Consider the following 22,704-nt stretch of genomic DNA (forward strand, 5'->3'; position numbering starts at 1 on the left):
TAAGCAGAATCATATACGCATATTAAAAAAAACCTTAATAAAAGGATTTCTTAAGAATCCATATTTCTCAGTGACCATTCTGTTTTGACTTTTATTCCTTTAATATTCAGCTGTGTTTGCGTAACTGCTTAGCTTCAAAGGACTTTGATATGCAGTCTGATAAACTTACAGACCTAAGGTATAAGTGCAGAAAGTCAGTATTGGAGTGGTTAAGTTTTTTTTTTGTTTTTTTTTTTTTAAGTAAAAGTTGTGTATATATCTGTCTAGACATGTGAATTTTGATTTAAAAAGTTGAGTATCTCAGTAGTTTAAGAAGAAGATCTGAAAATGATTTTTGTATTAAGAAAACTAGAAAAAGGTGTCTCATAATTAGAAGGCAGAATATATACAGAACAGATCTTAAACAGGAAAGAGGGAATAAAAAATACACTAATCATTGATTTACAGGATATGTACCGGAGAAAAAGTAAATTCCATATGTCCATTTTTAAGATAATACAATACCTTTTATGCAGATTTGTTCAAAGTGACAAGATGACAAGAGTTTATTATATAAAACAATTTCCAACAACTCTCTTGAGGATTGCTTCATCTGTCCTTTAGATTTACTGCTCCAGACTGTTTTTTTTTTTTTTTCCTAACAATGACTACTGTCATCTATTCTCTGTTCTGATTCTTGCCATGCTAGCTGGGCTAGTTTCAACAAAGATTACACTGCGTTTTGACTTGCAATCTGATGTTTAAATAAAGAGCATGAAAGCTTTTGGGCAGCTGTCACAGTTTATTAATCCTTGCTGACGACTTCATTCAGGGCCCATGACCTAGTGCCATTCTGATGGCTTTTCCATGCTGAGTTTGGAAATATTGGTAAACCATGTTAAATAAATTCATCGAAGGGGTCATTTAAAAAAATGTAGTGCTTATAGTTAGCCAATAAAAATAGAGAGACCTTCACGTTTTACCAAAGCTGTTACCTTTTATTAGAGTAACAGAAAATGCTAGGAGCCTTATTCTTAAATCAACAGTCTAGGTTTATTTTGGAACCACCACTCCTTGTCAGTGACAAGGAGCAATTTACTTCAATTTATATTTTTTAAACCATGAGACTACAATGAACAAGTCAAGATGCTGTAAGACACTGTTGCTGTGTCGCGTTGCCAGAGGCTTTAATCACTTTGCTCTATACCAGACATCTCATCCAGTCATCAGTGTCTTATTGCATCATTAGATATTAGAGAAGTGAGAGAATTGGTATTATTTTACAAAGGTAAACTGTCTATGCCTCTAAACAGCAGAGAATTGTATCTATAAATTGTGACTTCAAAGGTTCTTGTAAATAGTTCCTGATAGCAAAAAGCCCATAAAACACAAGTCCTTTCCAAATATGTAGTTCTCTTCACCACATGCTAAGGAGAAAATGATAGCTTACAATTCTATAACACTTTAGTATTGCAATAATAATAACATTTATATTGCAGTCACGCCTACAAGCCACAACCAAATTAGGCCATATTTTGCTGGGCTTTGTCCAAATATATAATAAATGGAGCATTCCCTGCTCCAAAGGCCTAACAAGATCCTAGAATACTTTATCATATTGGGAGGGTCGGTTTCTGCTTTTAGCTACACTGATATAAATTCTATGTAATTATTAACTCAGATTTGAACAAAATTTGATGCATTAATATCTTTTAGGCAGAGTTAGGAGGGATTTCTGTAATTAGAATTGCCTAACACCTTATTATAAGACCTTCTGTTCAGTTGCTTATATAAACCTGCCAAATTTTAACTCTTTGGGTTGAAATTTTCCATAGTAGATGTCTGACTAAGCCTGAAAGTTTTCAGAGTATTTTCCATAAAAGCTATTCAGCTGTTTCTGCATACAAGGAAGGAGAATAGTGTGTTGTTTTGCTATTGACGGAACCTGTACATCTGTCATGATTTGAAGCTTTAATACCTTCTTGCTTTGATGAAAGGGCTTATGTGTTAGCTGAGGTCAAAAAGGTTCCCCTTTTTTCCTATTCCTGTAGTAATCAGTTCAAAAATAGAGGAGTCTTCTCTAGTCATATATACTTAGAGATTAATTTGTGAAGATGAACTAACTGGTAGGTTTAAAAAGACACTGCTCAGGAGATGCCGCAAATGAAACAAAAAGATGAAACTGATAGGAATGAATTTTTGTCTTTAAACTTCAAGTAATAAAAATTAACTTTTTATAGCATCATCAGTATAGACGTGTGCCAGGGTTATAAACAAGTGGCAAATGTGCAAAAAGTGAAAAATCAGCATACTGAAAGAAGAATTTATAAAGCTGGATTATCTAGTGGTTAATATTCAAGTTATTTTTGGACATTAAGTTTCCTAGCAAAATAATTGTAGAAGCACTGATTGAAAATCCATTTTTAGAACTGAGATGGCAAACTTAAATTTAATTCATCTTGATTTTTCTCACTATTACAGTTCTTGCTCTATGGGTACAGAATTTTCTAAAAGGATATCATTATAAATCTCTTAGTTTGGTTAAAGACTGCTCACATTATTCAGAGTTAAAAGTTTGTGCACATTTTATATACAAGTGTTTAAATGCATTACCATCGTCTTTCTAATTGAATTAATTGAGAGTTACTTCTTAGTGGGAGAGAAGAATAACGTTTCAGTTCTGAAACTTCCATGAAGAGTTGTTCTTTTCAAAATAGATGACGCTTTCTCTTGTCTTCATATACTGGTTACTCGGTAGTCCCTACCTCATTCCTGACAGCAGGTGGGGTTGCTATAATTCATGGAGGAAACATGCTTCTTTTGTCACAGTATAAATAATGAAGGGTTTGGCCATTTTGAATTACTCTGGAAGAGATTTTATGCATCACTAGCCTCTGCTGAAAGATTAATTTTCAGTTAAAAAAAAGCAGCCAAAGTGAGCACTAAGTCCTCAGAATTAATTTCAGTGGAGGAGAAAAAACAACACTGAAGAAGGGGTAATATGGGAAGTATAAGAAATAGATGTTTGTATGGTAGAGGAAATTGCAGGGATTTTATTCTGCTTTGGAAAGTAAAGCAGATAAAATACACCTGACTTGTACATATTCACAACGGGACAGAGTTACGATTGTTTGCATGTTCTGTTTGTACATATGTGGTGTTTTGGGGGTTTCCTTTTACTTTGGTTTATAAACTTGGGCTTTGAAGTGTTTATACTATTTTTATAATGTACTTCTAATCTAAATTGTTAGCATATATTTTTACTCTTAGCAGCATTTTAATTTTTAGCTTTTGACTCTAGCACTAGATAATCGTGTAATCCTGTGGCCTCTTTAACAGTGTGTTGTAAAGGGATTATTGTCTTCAGTTAATGTAATTGTTACCACTTAATTTATAATAATAATTTAATATCACTATAATGAAGAGAAAAACATAAAAATTTAATGTCTCATATAATTCACATAAATTCACAGTTTCCCCCATTGTAATTGTACCATTAGAGGCATTGCAAAACACTGTGCCATATATGGATGTGTATACACATATGGATGTATGTATACTAGCTCAAAATACACAGGTTTACTTTATGGACTGCATTATGTGCTATACAGACATTCAATAATAGTCTAGATTTAAGAGACATTTCATATGAGGGATACTTTCCTCTAACAGGTACCTGTTTATTGGCATAAACCTCAGAGTTGGAAATGTAGTGGAACTGCAAGAAGGATAAACCATCCTTTCCTAAGTAGAACTCCATGAAACATTGTGTCTGTGTTGGGTTTATTGATTTGTTTTGCTCTTTTCTTTTTTTTTTTTTAAGAAAGGCAATGCATTTTGAACTTGAAATTTAAAAATTCTGCTTCATACGTTTTCTGTAGGCACACATGAATGCTGCTTTTTATTTCTGTGTTAGAGGATGAGGTTTTATAACCAGAAATGTGCTGGAGTGTAATAGCTGTCCTTTGAAACAGTTTCAGGTATAGCACATACAGACAAACAAGAAGTCATGGAGGATAAAAATGTTTTGAGAGAAGAAGCCATGATGAATGTGACTAGAGAAATAATACTAGAGGTTTCACTTATCTTAATGTTAAATGCTAGTATGTATTTGTATGCATAACTATTTTGTATCTAGGTACATTTGTTGAGAATAAGCTACATAAATTTATTATTAATACAGTGTTTTAATGTTCGTTCTTTAGAATTGTGCACTTAGACTCTCTTCTGTTTGACATGCTTGATGATCTAGAACTGACTTGTTATTAAAAATGAAATTTCTAATTAGAAATAAGGGATTTTTATTCATTTGCTTTGACTAGCAGTGTGTAATCATTGTTCATGTCAAATTGCTGTTAATTTCTTTTTTTCTGAATAATGACTGAAGGTTAAATTCTGTTTTCAATTGCTTTCATAAAAACCTGGAGTAATTCAGGTGATTCTCAGTGACTGCATTTACACTATCTTTAGCTCTTCAGACTAGAACTCCTCTCATACACACTGCTGGGACTGAGGCTTTAGGTGAGCCTTAGGACTCAGGAAAGAAAAAACTTGGCTTTGCTGTACCAACTGGTATGAACCCAACACTGAGTCTGTCAGTAGTGTTTATGGGTTTATGGGCTGGACAAGGACATGTCTACTTGTCCATGTCTTCTGTGCCTGTCTCACAGTGTGTTTTGTCAAATTCATGTGGCTGATTTTGGACACACAAATTGTCTAGGCTGCTTTATGGAAAAGGTCAATGTTGTGTCCATTATGGGACTTCTAGGCATTTAAGCAACGGATGCCCACCTTTTGGAAGTGAAATATGCAGACCCAGGTCAGAGCAAACCTGCGGCCATGCTCTACTCTGTGGCCTAACCCACTAGTAACAGGGTGGACATAACTAGTACAACTACTCTATATTTTCAGTGATATAATAGACACCAGAATGTGGTTGCAACTGTGGACTCCAGGATTGTTTCTGAGTGGTTTAAAAAAAGATTTCTGACTTATGAAGTGAAAACTTACTATAACACTTATGCAGTCATAGGAAATGTCTGTAGATTTGTATGTCTGGTGTAGGTAACAATACTGCAAAGGTTCAGTTACTGCATGAATAAAGTACACACCCTCACTCTGTCCCTAAACAAATGGCCAGTCACTATATAGAATGATTTTCTGTACCATGTCTAATGCCTGCTACTGCTTTTATTATGTCTGTAGTGTTAGTATAGACAAAGTACTGCAACAAATTCTTCTTCCATTGTGACCTCTTCCAGATTCTGGTGTGGGCAATTTTTAATTTTGTGTAACGAAGCTTCTGCGTGAATGATAACTGGAGGGTGTTTTACTAAACTAACCTCGGAAAAGGATCTTAATGTCTAAAAGAATGCAAGCAACTTGCAGTTCCCTTAATGTGAAATAATAAGAGGGATGTGTGAAGAAGAAACAAAATCTTTATTTTAAGCTTACTTAAACTTCTGGTGCGTATTAGGGATATTAGGGATTTATAATGCAGGATTTAGTGAAGACAATTAACAAATCACACACGCCCTTACCGGTGTCTAAACATGGCTAGAAAAAGTAAAATACTAGTCTTGTTATCTATATAGAGAATGCTAATGCCTATAATTGGTCATTGCTTGACCCTTATATTTTTGTGTCCTGATAACTCTATCAGCCTGGAAGCTAATTTTGTGTTTTTTCTTGTGAAATCTTTCAGTGGTGTTATCAGGGAGAGTGCGTACCTTTTGGCACTTGGCCCCAGAGCATAGATGGGGGTTGGGGTCCATGGTCAATATGGGGAGAGTGCAGCAGGACCTGCGGGGGAGGAGTCTCCTCGTCTATAAGACACTGTGACAGTCCAGCGTAAGTAGCTAAAGTAAGCCAGAGCCAACAAAAAGACACACTTGGAAATTATTCAAAACTGTGGTTTCACATGTTATCTGTAAAAATGTTCTGCTAGTGTGCCAACATTTGTCTTCAAAATAGCAGACAGAAACAGCTACACAAAAGAAGCTCATTAGATATACTTTCAGTATTTTTTTACTGTATCTATTATGCATGCACTGTAAAGATAGCCAGATTTGTATTTGGTAGTAACTAGAAGAGTTTTCTTTCTGAAACTTGCCATTCATGCAAAATATACTTAAATTATGCCTTAGATTTCTTACTTCTTAAAATACGTATTGTCTGTGAAACTTGTCTAGGATATAAAATAACTATTGCCAGTTATATATTGAAAAAGCTACACAGAATATTTCAAAGATTTTGCATACAGCTTTTTACATATCAAATGTACTTAATATTGCTGTGCATACAATACATTTATGCCCTATCACATCCAACGCTTAGTTGTGACTTCCCACTGACTCTTAAAACAATTCAGCTACTTCTCTCCCTGTCACTACTACCTCTTGTTCCATCTACTCTCAAGTGGGGCCAGCTTCTCCACTACAGCTTGGTCTGTTTTGTGTATCCATACTGGTCCTGTCATCTCTCTCTGCTTCCCAATGTCCTGAACAGTGTTGCAGAGAAGGTCTGTCAGGTAAGTGCTCACCTCTCTGTCATTCGCGCTTCTCAGATCAGGAACTGGTATTTATTTCCATTGCTGTACTTTGCTGAGTGAATCGCTGCTTTTTTCTGTTGCTGCTTGCCCTGTGCTGGTTACCTCATCACAGCTATAGGTCTTTGAGGAAGGATGTTTTCTTGTTAGTGCACTCTTTGTTCTAGTCATATCTCATACTGTCTGTTTCCATGCCCATAATTAATTTCAAAGACTACTTTCGTTCAAAACATCAGGCTTTTTTCTTTCTTTCACGAAAATCATTCTGCAACTTCTGTCACTTCTTTCTTACCTTTTTCTCTCTGTACACTAACTACTGTTCTCCGTACAGTAAGGATCTTTGTTGCTTGTAGCCATGTTTTCCAAGCCAGGCTTGCACTTCACTCTGCTAGACAGATGTTACTGCTGTATGAGGTGATCTGTTCACCTCCTAGCGTTAGCAATAACTACCAATCAAATCTGGCAAATACCACTAATTATTGAATGCATTCAAAGGCAAAAATTATCCGTATGCATAGATAACATGGCAGACTGTATTACTGTGAGAGAATAGTAAATTAAATGCATTATTTTTTTCACGGCAATAGAATGGGTACAAATACTAGTCTGTTTGAAGCATCAGTAAATTCCAAAGATTTTTAAAATGTTTTTAAATGTTCCTGTCTCCCTGTACATCAGTGGTTTTGTTGAAAGATAATTGGATCCTAGGTGCTTTACAGTGCAGCAAGCAACTGTATTTTTTTTTGATATACCTCCTTTAGGAAAAAATACCCCTCAATTTATTAATTGAGTGTTTTAGGATAATGTTATCTGGCTAAATATCTGTAACATGCAAAATAGTTTTGGTTTTCATTTTAGTTAATTGTAAATTCTTCTAATACTTTATTATAGAAAAAAACAAGTGTTTTTCCTTCCTGCTTTCAAATTATGATCAAAGACCTCATGTATGGTTAATCTTCCCTTTAAGTCAATGGTATTTCATTATTTGACCTCTGTGGAAGATAGATAAGGTTCGTGAAGAATCTGGGAACTTTAGGAGCAAATTTTGGCTTAATCACACTAATAGAAACCTACTACTCTGGAGTTGCTTCAGAGTTAATAATGCGTAATTTAAATCAGAATCAGATTCTTGAACTAGAAATTGCAGTCTTTGCTACTGACTCCAGTAATTCAGCAGGCAGTGTTTTGCATTTGGTTATATTTTCAAGTGTAATAAGAGAAGATTTACAAAAAAAAGAAAGATTTACACACATTTCATTGTAGTTTAATAAATCAAGGAAATAATTAAAAACAATACATTTTTGGTGCATTTGAAAAGTAATTTGTATAGTTTGGAATTTATTCAAACTGGATAAATATTATGTGAGTGAAGATGTTAAGGTGTTCCGCTCTGTTCTGCATCTGTTCCAATTCAAGTCAATGCTAAAATACTCATTTAATAAAATGTTTGAAAATCTCACCTTGAAACTTCATGGGGAAGTTTTGTACACTTGTTCACATTTATTTTTATTTATATGTTATATGATATATAAACACATCTCATGAACTTGTGTTTTTACTAATACAACACATAAAACACATGTTTTTGCAGGCCTTCAGGAGGAGGAAAATATTGCCTTGGAGAAAGGAAACGGTATCGCTCCTGTAATACTGATGTAAGTAAATTATGTTTCACTGTCAAAGTATAATCAACTTGTCTGGGGTTTTTTTTGACATCAATGGATGCGTTTATTTCCAGTTTGGAAAAGGATTTATGAAAATTTGAATTTTGCATTTTATTGGGAAATCGTCCTGTTGGGCACCTCTATTTTGCAGGTTACCTACGTGTCTGCTGTATGTCAGGGTCCCTGTCTCAACGTTATGCCCAACTGCAGGCTTCACATTAAGGCCTAGAAAGAGTTTGACTTTGGCAGCCATGTTTAAGGTGATCAAAGATCATGTGAGTTCCCATGCCACATCAGACCAAAGATCTGTCTAGCCCAGTGTCTTGTGTCCCAACCATGGTTAAAAGCAGGTGCTTAGGGAAAAATTATAAAAATGATGGCAGCCAAGGCATGATTTTTCTAAGGGTACACCTGATGAACTTCCAGAAACCAAGTGTTTGAATAGTTCCTGAGCTTGGCGTTGTATCTCTACCATCCTATCATCTCTACCATTGTATCTGGACCGATCCTCCCTCTAACCTATTTTTTATACCTTTATAACTTCCACTGTTAATATGTTATACAGTCCTCTTAAGTATTCTGTGAAATGTACTTTTTTGGTGTGTTTTAAACCTGCTGCCTTGCCATCGGGTATCCACTGGTTCTAGTTATCAAAGTGATCATGCAGTTTCATTTTAGTGCCGAGCCCATCAAATAATGAGCTGCTACTGAGATGAGTGGAGCAGTGTAGACTGCCACATGCATAAAATCGAATTATATGAATCAAAATTATAAATTCAAAAAAAGTTAAAAATTCAACCAGACAAAAGTACTTGACAATAAAGAATTTCACTAGCAGGTTTCCAGGTCAGCTGTAGCACTAATTTTTTTTAATCTTCAGATTTGTTTAAGTTTTCTTCTAAAAACAAGAAAGTTCAAGGGGAGATAATGATAATGAAAAAGTGCATTATTTGAAAAGGACAGCTAGAATATTGTAGGTTACAGTTTGCCTGATACCCATCCAAGGGAGAATTGATATACACAACTGCATTGTGTTTCAGCTGTTAATCTTTTGATACAGTTCAGAAAAAAATAATTCTTAAAAACAGAAGATATTTTCAAGGAACCAGAACATTAACTACTAAAGATAGTTATGAATTATCCTAAGTATTAGTTCTGCAGACTTCCTTGTGGAAGTTATGCTCGTTGTTAGAAAGTATTACAAATTTCCAAATTGAAAAATACTTTCCTACTCCTAGTGACAGCTGCTGTGTTCACACAGCCAAGAAGTATGTTAGGCCTTTTTGCCACAGTGTTATAAGAGAAACTCATGCTGAGCTGCTTGTCCAGAATGAGCTATAAAACTTTTCCAGTCATACTACCTTCCAAATTTCAGTGTACCATTCTGTAACTTCAACCATCTTTCATCTTTCCTTGATGTATATCTTTGTGTTTGGCTGTCTTTCTGCAATTTTCACTTGAGGGAATCTAGTTTACCAGGTGATACTGTATAACTAACTTACCTTCATCTTCATTTTCACGCAGCCAGTCTGTGTAATTGGAGCATGTTACAAGCAATGATTTTATTTATTGTTCCAATTCATAAATGAAACTGTTGAATAACATTGTACCTGTTTCTCATCCTTACAGGTGATATGAAGTTCACCTTTAAATTCAGCAAGTAAATCATGATTTCTGATTGTCTTCTCTCCTTTGAAATCTGTCAGTTAGTCAATGTTAATGTATGCTTTACTAAACAAGTACAGGTTTGGTTCTGTTCTTCTATTCAGGATGTTTTGCACTACAAAGTGAAATGGTGTATAAAAATCTAAGCATGTTTCATTATCCTTGTAATTTCAACAAAATGTGTAAAAAGTTTAAGCTGATAACATCTATTCTTGTATGGAATAGTGACTTGTGTTACTTATTTACCTTTCTTTTAAACGTGTATTGGTGGAGTCTCTACCAACTTTCCTATTAATTTGGGATGGATATCAGGCAAACTGTAACCTACAATATTCTAGTTGTCCTTTTCAAATAATGCACTTTTCCATTATCATTATTTCAGGTTGCATGCATAATCTAAGACTTGTTAAAATTCACATTGGCAGATCAGAAACCTCCCTCCTTAACTTTTTCAGAATTCTTGAGAGCTAGTTGCCCAGGCCGCCTTATTTAAAAACGTTTATCTCCAATAGAAACTACTTAGCATCTGCCACAGTAACTAGCACACAAGAAAGTTTACCTAATATATAATCCTGCTGCCTCACAAATACAGAACAATTTTTTAATGCTTGATTGTTATTAACAGTTGTACCATATCCACCTAGTGATACTGCTGCACTGTTGCTAGAATTTCTTTTATTCTTACTATATTTTATTCCATCCTCTCAGACACTTACTTTTCAGACGTGGTTTTCTTCCTAGTCTATTTTGCTTCCCATACTTTTCCTCTGCTTCTTCCTTATTACTGCGATGAAGCTGATAGTATTGCAGAAGAAATATCTGGAAAGTACCCGAGAAGGCCATTTAGGCTATTCCACTGCTGAAAGGCAAAATCAACTGTCATTAAACTGTTTTCACCTGATGGTTAGGCAACTGTTTGATCTGTTTCTGAATACCTCCAGTGATGCGGATTTCACTATGTTAGGTGAACTATTCAAATCCTTAAATATCCTTACTGTTAGAACAGTTTTCCTAAAATATAGCATGAATTTTCCCTTCATTTAAGGCTGTTAACTTACGCTATCCCTACTGGGATATAGAAGAGAGCTGATCATATTCCCTCTGTGGCAGTCTTTTACATGTTTGTAGATCACTTTCATGACTCTGCAGTCATCTTTACACTAGACTAACAGCTGTATTTCCCGCAGTCTCTCTCTCATCTTCTTTGGGATCCCACTAATGCACATCTTTTTGAAGTGTAGTACTCAAATCTGGACACAATACTGTAGCTCTCAGAACTCAGTAGCAAGGGGAGATCGTGTCATCTTAGTGAAGAGATTCTGTTTGTACATTTCAGTATTGTGTTTGCTTTTCTTAAAACATCAATAACATTTATTCAGTTTGTCTTGCTCCATAATGTCCAAATCCTTTTCTAAGAACTACTGTTTAGGAAATCGTTCTTCATCTTGTACTTGTATAGCTGATTGTTCCTACCTAAGTGTAGTAACTTGTCTTTATTGAACTGCATCCATTGGTTTATTTCAAAGCAGTGCTCCAGTGTGTCAGAAACTTTTAAAATTACAGTCTGGTATTCCAAAGCACTTGCTTCCTACCTATACTCAGATTTCAATCAATAATTTAAATAGGAAATTGGAAAGGAAACTTGCATTTCATTTGAAAACAAATAGGCTGACTCAGGCCAGACAGTTTGGAAATGCCATTGTTATGGTTTTACTGTGAAGCATTTTTTTTAGCATACCTTTGTGGTATGGTTTTTCAGTGCATAAACATACTGTGACTGACAGTTTAAATTTACTATCTTAATGGTTATAATGATTGTAGTCCATTTCTTTTATAGTACTTTTTAGGGTTCTAAATAAATAAGAATTGCTGAGACTAGTAGATTTTATTTCAAAATTTATGATGGTCCTTATTGCTTGACATTTTTAATGGAATGGTATGTTTGATTAATGTAAGTGTTAAGAGCAAGCAGATCTGTCATCATTTCTATGAAAAATGTGTTGTTTGTACATCTCTTCTGTTGAGGGGTTTTTTTGCAGTGTCAACATTCATTGTCCGTCTGTAATTTTAAAAGTAGCACTCCCTAAAGCTCCTACTATTCATAAGTAAAAAACTCCTTCATTATGACTTCATTTTTCTTTCAGAGATGAGTTAGTTATGTTGCCCTTTCTTATGACCATTTTCATTCTTTGGAAGCAGCACACACACTCCTACTAGGCATATTTTTCATCAAAGATTTTCAAAGCCATATGACTTCTTAATTCAAAAGGCATCTGCTAATGGAAACATTGAGGTCAGCAGAAGAGAACATTAGCTAATGAGTTCTGGAAACAAAAGGGTGGTAGAAAGAACACAATCATCAGAAATTTATTTTCTAACACCAACCTCTCTGGCTCTTACAAAAACATACATTTTTTTCCAACCAAAGCACTTTTATTTAAAAAAAACATGTTTATAGAGTTGCAAGACACATAATAACTTAGTTAAAGTCTGATTAAAACATATATAGAATGTGAAGCTTAAGTCTTCTAACTTTTTTAATACAGTGAAAAAGGTTCTGTGAATGCTTTATTCATATAAAAGTATGTATGTATACATATCTTCAGAAGATTCCTTTTCTTGTGCCTTTTCTCTCAACAAAATGTAGGTAAATGATTTTTGTTAGTTCCTTCCTTTATGCATACATTCACAGACATTGTTCATTGCTTTCATAATTCTTAACATTTTCAAAACTTTTTTTTTGATTTGCATTCATGTGAGGAGCTACCTGTTGAGATTCAGCTACTGCTTCAGCTCTCTCTCTTCTGTCTGTGTTTCTCATCCTCTGTGATATACAGTATAGTCCTTTGTTGATAAGAAACCTGATGACTTCAATTACTGGAGGCTGCCTGCCTTGAAGCTCTGAGATGCATAGATTTTTGTGAGATCAGATGTTCAATGTTATGTCAACACTGATTCAATGATTTGTTAACACTCTTTAAACTATTTTTGCTTCAGGCTTAAAAATTTTGATACTCTTTCTAAATTGAATTTTTTTTTTCACTCAAAATTTGAATCGTTTCATCATGTTCTACTCAGGACCTTCTTCAGACCAGATTACAAGCTGCATATTTGTTGGGGTCCTACCTCATATTTTGCAGTCTCCTAAGAGAGTTTGGAAACACAAGCAGACTGTTGCTTCCCAGGAGTTATCCATATGCATACTGTACCTCGTGCAAAATGAGAAATAATTTACCCAATAAAAAGAAGCAATTATTGCCCATTTACCTTGGGGAAGGAGTACATGGGGAGTCAGTACCCAAGAGCTGATATTTTGTAAATGCATGTTGTAGCTTGCCTTGCAGTAACCTGTTTGCATTTCTATACCTGTTGTTTTTGAATGCATTTTTTGAGTTACTTGCTCTAGAGTAGTAGTGAGGTAGTCAAAAAGATCGGAAATAAAAATATGCAACAGAAAAATTTCTTGTAAGTGTAGGCTGCATTTTATACTTCAGACTACAGAATGTTTTAGGCTTCAGACTATTACGTGGTAACTGTGGTCTTCAAGAGGACTGTCTGAAAACTTTAAATCCAGCTGAAAGTGGGATTCAAACTAATAGTTCAGAGTGTTCACATTAGTGATTCAGAGGAAGAGCAAGATCCTGAGATGAGTGCTAGCACTTGTCAGTATTCATTGAAAGGACATGGCCACCAAAATGGATGGGGGTTTTTTGGTTTTTTTTTGTTGTTGGTTTTTTCTTTACAAAGATGATGAAGTCTGCCTACAGATTAATGGATTTGTGTTGTTAGACCCAAAAGCTTTGATATCATTAGTGTATGAAACCGATTTAGCTGTGCTCACAATATAGTAAACAAGGATTTAATCTGCAGGACTACAGAAACCAGAAAAAATACTGAGAAAGCAGGAACACTGCCACACCACTATCTACAGTGCTTTCTGTGACTGTTTATTGAGATCTCTGGGTCTGTTCTCACCCGCTCAAGTACAGCATTTCAAGACATATTCAGAGCTCTAACTGGTATTAATATACGGTGTCTAAATTATGTCCAGTCATTTCAGTTTGTAACTAGTTAGCTCTGGAAATGACAGTGCCATCATTAATTCATAATCTGCTGATGCAGGTCAGAGCTGAAAGAGCTCTGCCTTAAGAACAGGTACCTTAGTGTAAGTAAAACCAGTTTCCCTACAGCCACAGAAACAGCTTGTGCAATAAGACTTCCAGAATGAAAGTGACATTCAATATCAAAGCCTTTGGTATCATTACTCTTTTTGATAAGGATCTTTTTGTGAGTGATTCCCTTCCAGGACAGTCTCCTCATATTTATTTAAGTATCATGAAGGATCTGACCTGTGCCCATTATGCCAGAAGCGTTTTCAATCTTCCTTGTTAGCCCAGGTGGTTGATAAAAGGTTTTCTCTAGTAGCATTTTCTCCCATTCTGTTAATGTTTCATCATCCACACATCCACACAGCCTCGAAGGATCTAGGAACTATCAGTGAAACTGGTAACACTTGCATTCTGTGCTGCCTTTAGCTACCGCCGTGATTGTAGAATTTTCCACACTTTTTTTTAATGCTGTGGCCAGAATTCTTCTGATGTAGCATAGTCACATATGAAAGGACACATGACATGTGCCAGAATCATGGTTGTGTCTTGGATACAAAAGATAATTTGAGCAGATGAAGCTGGCCTATCGAGTATGAGGAAGGGACATAAAATATTGGTGACCAAATTACAAACTTTACATCATCTTTTTCTGGGTTTTGTTTTCCATTATACCCTCTCTTTTAGGGAAGGAGATGAAAACATATTAAAATCTTGCATTCCTACAAATTATTTGTTTTTATATAGGTAGTATTTTTAGGTCATACAGAGATACGGTGGTTATGCGGGGGTGGGGGAAGGGAGAAAAGTTTGACAGTCTTTCAAGTTGTCTCCTAATCAGACATCTTACTCTCTCCACAAACTTTGCTGAAGCAATACTTGGCTTTAGAAAGTTAAGTTACACCTAAGTTCTCAGTGCTGTGGAACATTTCAAAACAAAAGCTACCCAAACTCTTTTATTTCTTGAAGTTTTCTTCTTCTTTTGTCCTTCCTCCTTTAGTGGTTTGGCTAACGGAGAGTATTGGGTTTTAGCTTTTGTTTTCCATAGGAAACAAAATATTTCTAAGGAAAAAGGTTAAACAAATAAATACTGCAGTATGCCACAGCAGTAGCCTTCCCATCATCTGTCTTGTGCAATTGCAGTGATGATCCTCTTCAACAGCAGCTACTGTTTCTACAACTTGAAAAGCAAAACTTTTACTGGAACCAGTAAGCTGGAAGCTGGGATGTTATTCCAGAGAAGTATGGACTGTTAGATCCTAGCCTTGATCATTCAGCTCAGCTCTTTCTCACACTGTGGAAAGTGACAATTGCTCCTTGCATATGTGGTGCTTTCAGGAAAAGGGCTGCTTCAGCCCTGTTTGTCAGTGGATGAGTCACCGGAAATGTGATTTCCTGTACCTTCCCCACTTCTCTTTGAAAGCTGTTATCTCAGTGGCAACCTGAGAGAAGTAGGAAATGCTGGATGCAGAGATAGTAGTGTTGAATGTACAGGAGCCCCCACCCTTGCTGTATATAGTATCTTCGGAGTGGAGCATTCATTCAGCAGCTATGTGTTTTGTCCAAGTACGGAGAATGAGTAGCTTTGCTCCCACCATGGCTTTAACGGCTCCCGGGTGTGCCCAGCCTTGCCCCCTGCTCTTGTCAGCAGCCGGATTCCAGGCTGAGCACGTCTGTGCCGAGCTGGCCTTGTATCAGACTGTCAGAGTTGTCTTCAAGAAAAGAGGAGACAAACCGTGATTTTAAGTAGTTTAAATTGTGGCAAAAAATGAGCAGTATTTAATAGAGTGAAGGAAAGACTCTGCTTTGCCTCCCTCAAAATACATCCAAGAGCACTGTCAAAAAATAGAAGTAAGACTGCATCCGAAAGAGCGATCACAAGAATTTTTTTTAACATTATAAATATGGAAGTCATGATCGTTCTGTACTAATCTTTATATTTTATTGTGTTGTCCTAAGGTAACTACTTCAGATAAGGTTTTGGTGATTTTGGGGGTGTGTGCTCGTGGTTTAATTAATTTTTAATGGTAGCTTAATGCAGTTTAAATACCAGCCTTGTAAGTTAGTGTGTAAGCATTTGGGATTGAAGAATAGGATGTAGTGACCCATATTAGATTTAGACTTGAGCTTTGAGATAGGTCGGGGTGATCCTTCTCCTGCTTGGAGAATATGATGCAAAAAGGTGAATCTAATTGGTGATACCAATTTCAAAAAGCAAATTTATGGTAGTTTATTTTGTTTTTTTCAAAAATTATGTTATTAATTAATATTTAGTAATTTAAATAATTATTAACAGACAGTTATATTTTATTCTCACTATTATGATCTAAAGGATTATAGAATTAAAAATATTAACACTACCATTGTTTACTGGTAAACATATTTAAAATATATTTTTAATTAGAAAGGAAAGAAGAGTATTTTATAGAGAAAATTTTAAATTGCAAGATTGTCTGATGTCCAGTGTTTTTGATTATATTACACCAGTTTTAAAACTGGAAAAAATTCTGTAGTTTCTGAATCACAGTGCAATGGGCTGGCTATGATAGGAGCTTGATTAATGTATGCTGAGAATTATAATTATTATGTTAATATTTGCATTATGCAGTAAATTTTTACTGTGAATGTTTATACAGACCCTTTCACTTGAATGCACTTCAAATTCCTGAACAGCACTAACTGGCTTAGATATATAGGAAGACTAGTAAAAGTGCCATAAAATGGACTCCTCTGTTGCTCATAAAATAGTAATATTTATTAACAACTGCAATTTCTGTCAAACAAGTTTTCTCTCTTTCAGTCTAAAGATGATTTTAATCTGTATTTCGAATACTTACTCTGATGAAGCTTGCAGTTACAACAGCTAATTAAACATTGATTGTAATGTTTAATGTGCTATTTGAATACTATGGGTATTCAAGGTTGGTTGCTGTTACTACTACAAAACTAAACCTGCCGATGAAAAATGTGAAAAAGTGCAGAGAATTCAGTTTCTTCTGTAATTCTGTTCTGAGATGAATTTCATCTATATCTACCTTTATTCCAAACAAGGAAGCTACCTTCCAGATTTGTAACTGGTAATGAGAGGTAGTAAAAATATAAATGAAAGCAGTTTTGATTTCTTTACCCTTGGAGACTGCCAAGAATCAGGACCAAACATCATATCTGGTCTCATTCTCAGCCTTAAACAATGCTTTTTTCAAAGCTACGCGTAAACAAAGGTGATAGTAGGCTGCAGCTCTCTAAAAAGTGTTTTAATTTTGATTATTTATGTCTTAAAAACAGATCTCAGTATAGCTGTAACAACAGAGCCTAGAGCTCTTACTAAAATGATTTTGTGTTTTAGTTTTTCGGCTGGTTTTTATGTGTGTTTATAAGAAGATACCTGATGGATTGATTATGAAGTGTAGTTTGACAGTATTTTGACTGTCGAGTTACATGGATACGGTTGTAACACTTAACTTTGTTTAAGTTACTTCAGTTATTTCATGCCTGCCGAAGATTACAAAATGGACATTTCAACCTGAACACCAGTTGAAAAGGAGTAAAGCAAGTGTCAGAATCAGAGCCACAAAAATAAAGCAGGGAACCACCATAGTAGGCTCTTGCGCTGTTTTATTTTTAATATAAGCATTTCCTTTTATGTTGATATTTACAAGAAATTAACTGTTTTATTGTTATGATTTTAGCCGTGTCCTTCAGGGGCCCGCGATTTTCGAGAAAAACAATGTGCAGACTTTGATAATATGCCTTTCCGAGGAAAGTACTATAACTGGAAACCCTACACTGGAGGTAATGTGTGGCTTTTGCAAATATACTAACATACTTAAAGTCTTTGAAGTCATATAAATATTGTCTAGAAAGTAGTATCTGTCAATAGAATGTTTTAATCAATATACTGTGAGCTAAGTTTGCTAACCTTGTACTTTTGTCAATAGTTGAAAACATTACAGACGAGCCAGCTGTATTTTGGCAATGTTTTGTTTTACTCTGAAAGGGAGCGAGCATCGTTCTAGGGACTCTACTCTAAAATATGGAGCCCCTTTCAACCTACAGTCACTATAGAGCTAGGGATTTCATGGGTGACCTGTAGGTGCCTTTGATGCTACAGTGATGAGTTCAGTATAAAAATCTTGATGAACTCCTTGCCCGAGGTGAGAGTATGAGGAAAAGGAGAAAGGAGAAATAGTAGTTATCAAAGTCTCTAAAGATTACTTCAACTATTGAGTTATAAATAATTGCAATGTGCAGGAAAAGGATATTTTGAAACAGGGGAGACTACTGTAAGTTTTCTTCTTCTTTGGGACACATTAGTCAAATATAATGGAGTTTCTGTCATTTTTTGGAGTTCAGAGGTTGCCCTTTGCTTATTTTGTCTTTTTATATTCTAAACTCTGCATGAATAAGTCCATGGCCTCCTTTGAGTTTTTATATTTAATTGAATTGAATGATTTTATTCTTAGTTTTTTAGATTATGAGCCCAAAAGGACCATTGTGATCATCTGGCCTGACTCGTAGTATAATTCAAGTTATAGGACTAGATTTCTAACTGAAATAGAGTCTGATCATGATTTTTGAAACTTACGCTGACATGTTACTAGGACTACGTTCTTCTGTTATTTATGTTTTTCAAATGGTGAAGTGGTGTCTTTATTATTTTAAATTGTTCAATGATCATTAGGGTTGTATTAACATAATGGAATCGTTATGGAGCCAGCCAACCTTGCCATATCTTACTATGAGCTGAAATAATCTTTTTTGCAAGAAAGAAGAGTCAAGTAGAGAAATCAATAAGGGGAAGTAAAATAAAGTGTATACGTTATATATGTCAGGTATGAGATAAGATTATAAATTTCAGATCTGATTGTGTATCTATTTTTTAATTATTAACTTTTCAAGAATTCTCTGTTATTTTTTTCTTTGCTTTTATTGTCTAGGTGGGGTTAAACCATGTGCATTAAACTGCTTGGCTGAAGGTTATAATTTTTACACTGAACGTGCTCCTGCAGTAATAGATGGGACTCAGTGCAATGCTGATTCACTGGATATCTGTATAAATGGAGAATGCAAGGTTACATATATTTTATAAATTACTTATGGATTAGTTTGTGTTTGGTACTTGTTGTCATGCCTCGTACATTTGGTACTAGTACTCACTTGTTACCTACGTGGAACAAGCTTGTTTAAAAGTCAAATTCTTAATGAAAGGTTAAGATTGAGACAAAAAGATAAGAAAGGTATTTGCATAGATGAGACAAATCATTTGAATTTCAGTAGCTTCTCTTAGATATTAAAGCAGTTACATTTAACCATTTACCAGTTCTGCATTTTGTCGTCTTTGTCTTGTGTTGCTTTGCAGTCTTTGTTGAAGCATCACTGGAAAAGGCAACAGGAGACAAACAGATTCCTTGCACGCTTCCAAAGCCTGTTCCATCCTTCCAATTAGAACTCCATTCTGGCTGAAAGACAGTATATGTGAAAATTTTATCTATTTCTAACTAGTTCATCCTGTTGCAAACAGCTCTACTGATAGTGTAATCAAAACAGGAAGTTGTCACTGTTGCTCTGCAGTTCTATGACAAAATTGCATAACCATGCAACTATTTTCCCTTTACTAAAGATCTGATTATCTTGTAAGCTTCCTATAGAACTGTATTACATGAATTTGAGGAGAATTGGAGGTCTGTGCCATATTTTTGGTTATATTCATCCCACTGCTGCTTCAGTTTAGCAGAGCATTTAATTATGTACTTAAGTCTAAACATCTGAGTAGTGCCGTTGACTCTAATTATTTGATTTCACTGAAATCTCTAGCGTACCTGAAGCTGAACCCTATGCTTGAGTGCTTTGCTAAACTGAGGGTTGAAGATTCATGATTATTGGATAACATGTGATGAGATCAAAAGCGTTTGCCATGTATTAGCAAACTAGCCAAAGCAAAGTATAGGAAGTAAACTGTGGAATTCTGATGTACTTTATGCATAAAAAGATTTTAGTATTTTTGAGAAATCTTTTAAAACTGATGATTATTTGCCGATATTATTGACAATTCCACAAAAATGGGTGCAGTGATAATTTGAATTCAAGAGAAATTTAAGAAAGATCAGAATTAGACTTTGCATATGAATTGCAATAAAAATATAAATTTAAAACAGAAGTTTTTGTTTTCTTGTCATTAAAATGTTTTTTATTAAATTGTTAGAATTTATCTCCGGTTGAGAATGAAATATATAACAAAATCAGGTCTCTGTCTTCTTGGTGAATCAAAAAGTTGAAACGTACGTGGTCTGGTTAGAATATTAATTTATCAATTAATTAAAGTGTTTTAACTTCTCTTATAACCGATGTATTTTCTGTTTACAAGGTGGTAAATAATATTGCTACACAATTAACCCAATTAAAACCAAGTTTATAAAGCTGCCATATATCTGTCTAATGAATCAGTAAGTTATAGGAAGTTAATCATTGCTCATTGTACGTAGATTTCCCAAGTAGATAATCGGAAATGTACTGTTTATGATCAGTTACAGAGCTCTTCTGTTTTTTTCAAAGGCTTTCAAATCCTATGTAAAATAGTATGTAATTCAGCCTTTCACTAAGCTTCATTCTGCATTCATTCTTGCAGTGAAGTCATTTACCCTTTAAATTCAAACTTCTTATTAAAATAATTAGGATTGCATAGAGTAACTGCAAGTTTTGCCTGCAGGATGTGGAAAGATGGTCTGCGAAGCTGTAAATTCCTTTGGAAACAAACGTACCATTTATGTTGCATAAATGTTTAAAGAACGCACAGCAAATATTTCCTTTAACAAAGCAATATAGATAGAACAAAATTAACTCTTGTAATATTAAATAAAAATTGCACAAATCATTTATTAATAACCTAATAATTACATTATTTGTGAAATGCAGTGAGATTCTTTACTGAAAGTCACTGTAGAAAGATAAAGTATTATTAATCAAGATTTAATTAATAAAATGTGGATTGTTCCGCTTCCTGATTTTCTTCCTCTGGTAAGTGGAAACCCACTTACGATAACAGCTATCCAAAACAGAGCAGATAAAGAATTGAGTATCTCAAACTTGAGAGAAACCATTCAAAAAAACTATGAAGATAATGGTGCAAAGAAACACCATCCACAATATTTGTTCTCACCTGTTCTCAGCATGTAGGTTGTGATAACATTTTGGGGTCTGATGCAAAGGAAGATAGATGTCGTGTTTGTGGAGGAGATGGGAGTACATGTGAAGCCATTGAAGGTTTCTTCAATGATTCATTGCCCAGAGGAGGTATGCATATATACATCCATTCTATTGTACAATGTATTTGATGGCTGTTTTGCAAGTACAGTGATCAGCTGATTTCCAGCATGGCATTGCTGCTGATCATTCTTGCAGATGTCATAACTGAAGCTATAGTTCATTTAGAAACTTCGACTTCCTTTAGCATAGTTGGATTTTTTTTTTCAGTGACAGTTTGGATTTATGTAAAATACAACAATATATTTAATTACTCAGTACTTAGTTCTCTGAGACTTTAATGCACTTAAAAAGAAGTATGTAGTTTGTCTTTATTCATTAGTTATGGTCATATGTTAAATGAAACTTTGTGTACAATTTTAGTGTGTATGATGGAATCTGATATTTAATCATACATGAAATTTTAGGATAGAAAAAATCCAGAAGCATCTCTGAGTTCATGTTATTAAGATCTCAGGAAATGTATATGAGCACTTAGTTGAAAGCTTAGCTCATAGAATGCAATATTAGTATCACCATCTTCATATTATAAATAGTACTATTGCATCTGCAGTACGGTGTCCAGTTTTTGGCCCCCTGATAGAAGAAAGATATTGATGGACTGGACTGAGTTCAGGGGAGGCCACCAAGATTGTTGAGGGCTGGAGCCATCGCTACCACTTTGAGGAGAGTCTGAGGGAATGGGGTTTGTTTGGCCTGGAGAAGAGAAAGTTTGTGGGCTCCTAGTAGCAACCTTCCAATACCTAAGAGGAGATCATAGGGAAGAGAGAGCCAGGCTGTTCACAGTGGTGGGTGCATGGTGGGAGGATGAGAGACAATGGCTCTAAGTTGAAACAAGAGAGATTCAGACTGCATATAAGGAAAAATCTTTTTCCCCATGTAGACAGTACAGCAGTGAGCCAGGTTGCCCAGGGCGGTTGGGCAGCCTCCATCTTTGGAGGCTTTCAGGAGCCAACTGGATAAAGCCCTGAGTAACCTGGTCTGATCTCCTAGCAGACCCTGCTTTTAGCAGGAAGTTGGACTAAGTGACATTCTGAGTTCCCTTCCAACCTGGATTATCCTGTGAACCTAAGGTCAATTTGTGCATTAATTACTTGTGATTCACCGTTGAAAAGACATTATTAGGATTAAGAAAAAATAAATAAAAGGGATTCCTGACTCTGTGTTAAATTCTTGATATCACTTTCACTTTTGTGTCTGAAATTTAAAAAATTTTCCTTTATATCTTCTGAAAGAAAATGCTCGAGTACATTTGAATCTCAAATCTCTTACTAATTGTTAGTAGTAAATAATTTATTGTTAGTTTCATGATTTAAATGTTATTTCTTGTTGTTACCTTAAACCATATATCTGTATCTTACAGGCTATATGGAAGTGATTCAAATTCCAAGAGGTTCTGTGCACATTGAAATAAAAGAAGTGGCAATGTCGAAGAACTACATTGGTAAGAGGATGGTTTACGTAGCAGACTGTTACTAAGATA

The 22,704-nt window shown here is 35.0% G+C and overlaps 1 protein-coding gene across 8 annotated transcripts in view; it reads left to right on the top strand.

The window, feature by feature from the left end:
* Nucleotides 1-22,704, top strand: part of ADAMTS6 (ADAM metallopeptidase with thrombospondin type 1 motif 6) — a 165,053-nt gene that overhangs the window by 100,648 nt on the left and 41,701 nt on the right. For all 8 annotated transcript variants that reach the window (XM_026106722.2, XM_026106716.2, XM_026106717.2 and 5 more), the window contains 6 exons: nucleotides 5,684-5,829; nucleotides 8,118-8,181; nucleotides 17,651-17,753; nucleotides 18,899-19,032; nucleotides 21,128-21,251; nucleotides 22,585-22,665. In XM_026106722.2, coding sequence (XP_025962507.1) covers nucleotides 5,684-5,829; nucleotides 8,118-8,181; nucleotides 17,651-17,753; nucleotides 18,899-19,032; nucleotides 21,128-21,251; nucleotides 22,585-22,665 — 652 coding nt within the window. The remainder of the gene's footprint in view (nucleotides 1-5,683; nucleotides 5,830-8,117; nucleotides 8,182-17,650; nucleotides 17,754-18,898; nucleotides 19,033-21,127; nucleotides 21,252-22,584; nucleotides 22,666-22,704) is intronic.

Source organism: Dromaius novaehollandiae, chromosome W, assembly GCF_036370855.1.
Source record: "Dromaius novaehollandiae isolate bDroNov1 chromosome W, bDroNov1.hap1, whole genome shotgun sequence".
NCBI classification, from domain to species: domain Eukaryota; kingdom Metazoa; phylum Chordata; class Aves; order Casuariiformes; family Dromaiidae; genus Dromaius; species Dromaius novaehollandiae.